Source organism: Polistes canadensis, unplaced genomic scaffold (assembly GCF_001313835.1).
Source record: "Polistes canadensis isolate GaletaPanama2010 unplaced genomic scaffold, ASM131383v1 scaffold_269, whole genome shotgun sequence".
NCBI lineage: Eukaryota > Metazoa > Arthropoda > Insecta > Hymenoptera > Vespidae > Polistes > Polistes canadensis.
In genome coordinates this window covers 164,968-172,764 of record NW_014569816.1, presented here as the reverse complement: position 1 = coordinate 172,764, position 7,797 = coordinate 164,968, and the positions used below count along the sequence as shown (strand labels likewise).

Here is a 7,797-nt window from a genome sequence, read left to right as displayed (position 1 = left end):
ACCTTTTTTCTTTTCTATTTGTTTTTTACCCCTTTTTCTTTTCTATGATTTTGTTTTCATTACGGAGATTACAAATAAAGTATTGGAAGGATAAAGATTATCGTGAAAAATATTATTCAGTACAAACGACGATGTAAAACCATATAGTGAAAACAAAAAAACAAAAAAACAAAAAAAAAAGGAAAAACATTCTTACAAAGAAACGTGTTCAATTGTGAAGATATTGTCGCGTGTACATACACACAGTATCCTAAAGTAAATATATTTTTATATACGTTTACGAAAATAAAATGACGACTGTCGTGAACAGTCCATCGAGGAACAGTCAAAAGTAGGTCTCACGCGAACTATTCTTTTTCATTTTAAATATGAACCAGAGAACTGTACAAAGATTATCTTTTGTCAGATAATACTTCACGCGGAACGCACTGATCCATTCTCGATACCGTCTGATACGACAGTTTACTCTTATCACAAATTTCCTAAAGACCATAATCCGTTGCATTTTGTTTTACAGCCAGTTTTGATCTTAACTCTTTCAGGTATGCAAGTTTTATGAAAGTATTCCAATCTGCCTCCGTCACTTTTTGCAGTTTCAATTTTAATGTAATTACAATATACAGAAAAAAAATGAAACTTATAGCAACCTTGAATCCAATAAATCGATGCAAATGAGATGTTTAGGATATAAATATGAAAATAAAATTTTAAGTTAAAGAAGGGATTCCTACTAAAAATTAAAAGTATCTAAATAAAAAATCTTTCATATCAATTTCTTGTTAATTCTACGATTGTTCAATCGAAAAATGACTATATGCATACGAACTTGACATCAACTTGATGTCCATATTGATGTTATCACAAAAGAAAGTGTTAATCAAGATCCTCGTATAATTTTTACCTTCCTATTTATGAAATAAATCAATCATATAAATTTATGTTCTTCAAGAACTCGTTAATTTATCCGTAAAAGATATTTTATTTTTTAAGATGTGTAAAATCTTAATGTTTAAACGTACAAGATAGACTAAGAAATTCAGAGATAATTGGATCTAATCGGTGACAATCAAAGAAAACATAACGATTGTCAGCTTTAACGTAGAATTGACGAACTATACTATAAAGTACGGAGAGTTATCATGAGGCTAGTTGCAACTTGAAGACTATAAAGGTAACTCGTCATCTTCCATTTCCTTTATCCGTCTTTCCCATTCTGCACCTGCTGAAAGAAACATGGACGAAGCATCGAATAGTCCATCTACAGATCATTGGTGAGATTGAATTTAATCATTTTTTGGTTTGAAATAATCGCAATATCATTTTCATTGTATTAAACAAAGCTTTACTATTCATTATTAGCGATACTGCAGCCCCGAAATCTTTAAAAAATGAAGTAAAACTAAAGTATCAAATAAAACGTAAAAAACGTAGCTGTGCTCTCATATTCTGTCACGAACTGTTCTATCATAATTACGAGGAACCGCGAGTTGGAGTCGAAAAAGATTGCAATAGATTAAAATCTCTGCTGCAAATGTTTAAATTTAAGGTAAAGATTTATAAAGATCAAACAGTGAACAAAATATTGGATACATTAGAAAAAGGTAATAATTTATTTACTAAATCCATCAAGTAAAACATTTAATTTAGAAATATTTTATTCGATCACTAAATATGTCACTTTTCAAAATCTCGTATTTACACAACGAGTAAAATATCTAACTTGACTGTACGTTTTATCGATAAAACTAATTATGAATCATTCTAAGATATCTCTATAAAATGTGGAAGCAATGAATTCGTACAAATTAAGTGATAAATTGTTTTCCTATATACTGAATCTCATAAATGAAACCTCATTTTTTATGCCGATGAAATATCCTCTACTATTTTTAATTTAATTAAATCTTTTATTTTTATAGTCTCAAAAATGGATCATTCCGATAAAGATTGTCTTCTAATTGTTGTATTGACCCATGGTAATTCAGGCGTACTTAGTGCATTCGACAAGCAATATGATATCATCGATCTCTGGAATCCATTTTCAGAAAATAATTGTCCTTCTTTAAGAGGAAAACCTAAACTATTCTTTGTACAAGCCTGCCGTGGTAAAAAGGTTGATTCTGGTACCGAGTTACAGTCCCAGGAAGATACGCAATTTAAAAAACAATTATCATCAATGAACAGTATACCGGATGGAAATTATTCCGAAAACAGTTCGAAGGAACATGAAGCGTTTAATACACCAGATGAACAAGATTTCTTGATAGGATACTCTACTGTACCAGGTTGTATATTATAATAGTTTGTATATTATAATTATTTCCATAATTATTAATAATCGTTAAAAATAAATCGATTATTTTATTATTTAGATTACATTTCGTATAAAACATTGAGTGGATCCTGGTACATTGAAGAAATTTGCTCGATATTTCGAAGATATGGAAAAAATTACGATCTATTAACTTTACTAACTTTTGTCTCTCAACGTGTCGCTCTAAATCATGTGTCTTGCAAATCAATAGATCCTAAATATGAGGACAAAAAGCAAGCTCCGTGTATTGTAAGTACATTAACTAAGCTATTGTATTTTTTCCCTGAAGAAGCTGAAGAAATACCAAAGGATTTGGAATTGGAACCGAAGAAATTATCTTCGAAAAATAATAAAAAAGATTTGATGGCATTACATCTATTTTAACAGTTTTTGAACAATACTTTTGAACGCTAATGATTTGATACTAAGCAATAAAAGCCAAAAATTAATTATTTATATAATTCAAGAAGTTACTGAAAGGAAAAGAAGAACATCCTCGTCGTTACTAAAAGCTACATAATTGTTGACTATTTTGTAATAGCAGAGTCGAAAATTATAAACAAATACACGGAAGTGAGTTTTTCCTTCGTTTTAATTCGAGGAGACTATTCCTAATATTCTTTAATTGTCATGACACGGCTTATTTTTTTCCAAATTGAATCTTTCTGTTCTATTCTTTAGTCGAACTGTTCCAGAAATTTATTATTTTATATTGTAAAATAAATAAGAACCTAACAACAATGTACTAATCACACAAAACTGTTTTCTGATTTTATAAATTAGAATCTATTCAGATGATCACACATTACATATACAAAAATTAATATAAAAAGCATATATTAAATTATATTATATTATAATTTATTATATTACATTTAAAAAAATTTGTTTACTTTGTTATTAAACTGTAAATAAATAAATGTCTATCTGTCGATACTTTATATTATTATTATACCATATGAAATGATGTAAAGTGCATGTACTACACAAAATGTCTTGATTAAAAATATATGAATAAATGTAAATAAAAATAAATATTGGTGCTAAAAGTATTGAATATTTAAATATAGAACATTTTAATTTATTATAAACTCATATATGTTTAACCGAGAAATTGCTATATACACTTATACGTGACTCCAGCAATTGACAGTCAGTTTTTATATAAGCAATCATATTGATGTTATTAGCAAAGAATGTGTTAATCACAATACTTATATTCTTAACCTTCATATTCATGAAATAAGTAACCTATGCAAAACTATTTTTAATATTTGTTAATTTAACCATGAAAAATTGTATTTTATGATTTCTTATAAGCAATAAAATGCTTCCTATAAAATTTTGCACACACACACAGAGCATAAAGCTTAAATGTACAAGGAAGACTAAGAAGTTCGGAGAAAATTGAATCTAATCGGTTATAATCCGAGAAAATAGATAAGGCGTTTCAAGCGATTAACAGCTTCAACGTAGAATTGTGTAACTATATTATAAAGTACGGAAAATTATCTTGGTGCTAGTTGCCACTTGGAGGCTATAAAGGTAAATCGTCCTCTTCCATTTTCTTCATCCGTCTTTCTATTTCTGCACTTGCTCAGAGAAAAATGGACAAGGCTTCGACTAGTCAATCTACAGATCATTGGTGAGATTAAATTTAATCATTTCTTGGTTTGAAAAAATCGCAAAATCATTTTCATTGTATTAAACAAAGCTTTACTATTTATTATTAGCGATACTGCAGCCACGAAATCTTTAAAAAATGAAATTGATGTAAAACTAAAGTATCCAATACTACGTAAAAAACGTAACTGTGCTCTCATATTCTGTCACGAAGTGTTCGATGGAAATATCGAGGTAAAGCGAGTTGGAGTCGAACAAGATTGCAATAGATTAAAATCTATACTACAAACGTTCAACTTTGAGGTAGTGATTTATAAGGATCTAAAAAGGAGCAAAATATTCGACACATTAAGTAAAGGTAATAATTTATTTACTAAATCCATCAAGTAAAACATTTTATTTAGAAATATTTTTATTCGATTATTACATATGTCACTTTTCAAAATTTCGTCTTTACACAACGAGTAAAATATCTAATTTGACTGTACGTTTTATCGATAAAAATAATTATGAATCATTCTGAGATTTCTGTATAAAATGTGTGGAAGCAAAAAATTCGTACAAATTAAGTGATAAATTGTTTTCCTATATACGGAATCTCATAAATGAAACCTCATTTTTTATGACGATGAAATATCCTCTACTATTTTTAATTTAATTAAATCATTTATTTTTATAGTCTCACAAATGGATCATTCCGATAAGGATTGTCTTCTAATTGTTGTATTGACCCATGGTAATTCAGGCATACTTTGTGCATGCGACCATCCATATGACATCATCGATCTCTGGAATCCATTTTCAGAAAATAATTGTCCTTCTTTAAAAGGAAAACCTAAACTATTCTTTATACAAGCCTGCCGTGGTGATGATGTTGATTCTGGAACCGAGTTACAGTTTGAGGAATATACTCAATTAAAACAACGAGTATCATCAGAGATCAGTTTACCGGATGCAGGAGCTTACAAATTAAGTCCGAAGGAACTTAAAGCGCTTCGTACACCGGATGAACAAGATTTCTTGATAGGATACTCTACTGCACCAGGTTGTATATTATAATAGCTTGTATATTATAATTATTAACATAATTATTACTAATCGTTAAAAATAAATTGAATATTTTATTATTTAGATTACGTTTCGTATAAAACAGAATGTGGATCATGGTACATTGAAGAAATTTATACGATATTTCAAAGATATGGAAAACATTACGATCTACTAACTTTACTAACATTCGTCTCTCAACGTGTCGCTGTAAATTATGTGACTGAGAAGTCAATAGATCCTAAATATGAGGACAAAAAGCAAGCTCCGTGTATTGTAAGTACATTAACTAAGCTATTGTATTTTTTCCCTGAAGAAGCTGAAGAAATACCAAAGGATTTGGAATTAGAACCGGTGTAACTATCTTTGGAAAATAATCAAAAAGATTTGATGGCATTACATCTATTTTAACAGTTTTTGAACAATACTTTCTAACGCTAATAATTTGAGACTAAGCAATAAAAGCCAAAAATGAATTATCTATATAATCCAAAAAGTTCCAGGAAGAAAAAGCTAAACATCCTCGTTGTTACTAAAAGCTACACAATAGTTGACCATTTCATAATAGCGGAGTCTAAAGTTATAAACAAACATACGAAAGTGATTTTTTCCTTCGTTTGATTTAATGATGGCTATTCTTAATAATATTTTTCAGTTCTATAACAGGACTTGCTTCTTTCGTACTCTAATCTTTCTGTTCTGTTCACTATTCTAATTATACTCTAAAGTTATTATTTTACGTTGTAAAAATAAACTGAAACAAATAGCAACATATTAATTGAAACTGTTTTTCTGTTGGATAAATTCGAACTTATTCATTTGATCATATCAAATGTATAATATTTTATATGGATTGTATATACAATAATTATATGTTCACCAGCAACAAATGTAATATGAAATAAAATAATTAATATTTAATAAATCTTCAATTATAATCGTATCTTTTGATTTTTTATTCTTAAATAACTGTTTATTATACTATATTGAAATTCTTTAAAATTGATCTAACTAACTCTCTTTACTACCAATTGCGATAATATTCGCTTGAATGGATTTAAATAGGATATCCTATAGATATGTTCTTTATATCTAAAACGTCAATGTATTCTACATTTTCACGTTTCTGAAAATAGTTGGATATTTGTGTTTTAGTACGGACGGTCAGCGTATCTGTTTAATCGGTAGGTTCGAAGATTTATAGCATGGTACACACCGTTACGTTTCACCGTTCAAAATCATTTTTCGATTGATTATCGTTGTCCGTTCATTTTTTGTTTCTTTCTTTATTTTTTATTTTCCGTTTTATCTTTCTATTTTTTTTTTTTTTCTTTTTCATTTCCATTTTTTATCTTTTCTTTTTGTTCGGCCCATTCTTTTGCGTGGCTATCACGGGAAAAATGTTTCCATTCGCGTTTCTATTTTTATATATGCGACCCATTGATTGTATCCATCTGATAGTACACTTTACGTACATGTATGCATACATATCTACACCTATACTATACTATATATATATATATATATAAAGCAGCCTCCGGCATACGGTCAGGCAAAAGAACTACGCTTTCTGGACCCCAGTGAAAAAACTTCACATTTTCGCATCTTCAAAGAGATCGGTCTGTTTTTACACTTGTTTCTATGCATTAAATACGACCACCAATATACTTCATTTTAATATTAAAATATTTATGATAAAATTTCAAAGTGATCAAAATAATTTATTCGAAATGAAAAAGTATCTTTACACTAATTTTTTCGTCAAATTTAGATTAAATCTATTCAGCCGTTTAATGAATAATCAACCTTAAAATTTGTATAATTAAACAAATACCATTTTGTAAATTTTTCAATAACTAGTCGACTATTTCAGACACATACACACACATAGTTATTTTTGTTGAATAGAGCATATAAACTGTGTGAGATTCGTTTTTATAAATGTTATAACTATGGGCGCAAAAAGTTTTTACGAAAACAGAGGACACGTATACGTTTATGAAATGTCATGTACAGAACTTCAAAGAAAATTGACAAATACCATTTCTATCAAAAGTTATAGCAAACAAACACTTTTCGCGATGGCGATTACATAAAACACTCCTGAAATTTATTCATAGAAATATAAACTATGAATCTTAAGTTCGCAAAAATAATATCCTTCAACTACGACAACAATTAATTGACTATCAAATAATGATAAACTATATAATTAATCATCTATTTGAATTAACTACAAATTTCTATGGAAAACGATTTGAAAAAATAATCGTCTACCCATTTATAAAAAATCACCAATGACTTCTCGTTTTTATTTTATAATATTTTATCTTACTCAAAATACAAAGTAAAAGTATTTTACGTTACAATAATTCCTGATAATACTTATGTCGGAAAATTGATAACAATGGAAACACTTATTATATGAAGTTGTAACTTAATCAAAATTCATTTTTTAAATCACGTCGATTAGATAATTTTAAGCTCACAATTTAATAAGAACTATACTTTTCCTTACTCAAGTTCTGAAAACTCTTGTTTAACATCTTGTATACGTGAAATCTATAACATACCTTTACGATTGCCGGTATCGATAAGCAATAAACGAAATAAACTGGATATGACTTTGAATGATAACTTGTCAAGATAAGATAAATAATCCATTCCTAGACAATACGTCTCTGTGATCTGTTGCTGATTAGATTCCTTATTTCTAGTATTGTATCAAATAGCCCAGTCAATAAGAGGTGAAGGAAAAACTTTCAGGTAGAAGTTCTCGACAGTTTGATACAAAGGTAATTCGACGTCGCTGA

The 7,797-nt window shown here is 28.5% G+C and overlaps 2 protein-coding genes across 2 annotated transcripts; both read left to right on the top strand.

Annotated features, from left to right (window-relative positions):
* Positions 1-1,233: 1,233 nt before the first annotated feature.
* Positions 1,234-2,698, top strand: LOC106790913 (caspase-like). Its single transcript, XM_014756171.1, has 4 exons — positions 1,234-1,271; positions 1,432-1,601; positions 1,920-2,285; positions 2,373-2,698. The coding sequence occupies exons 1-4, from the start codon at positions 1,234-1,236 to the stop codon at positions 2,696-2,698; spliced, it is 900 nt and encodes a 299-aa protein (XP_014611657.1).
* Positions 2,699-3,921: 1,223 nt separating this feature from the next.
* Positions 3,922-5,344, top strand: LOC106790912 (caspase-like). Its single transcript, XM_014756170.1, has 4 exons — positions 3,922-3,959; positions 4,048-4,295; positions 4,617-4,982; positions 5,070-5,344. Exons 1-4 carry the CDS (start codon positions 3,922-3,924, stop codon positions 5,342-5,344), a joined length of 927 nt encoding a protein of 308 aa, XP_014611656.1.
* Positions 5,345-7,797: the final 2,453 nt, after the last annotated feature.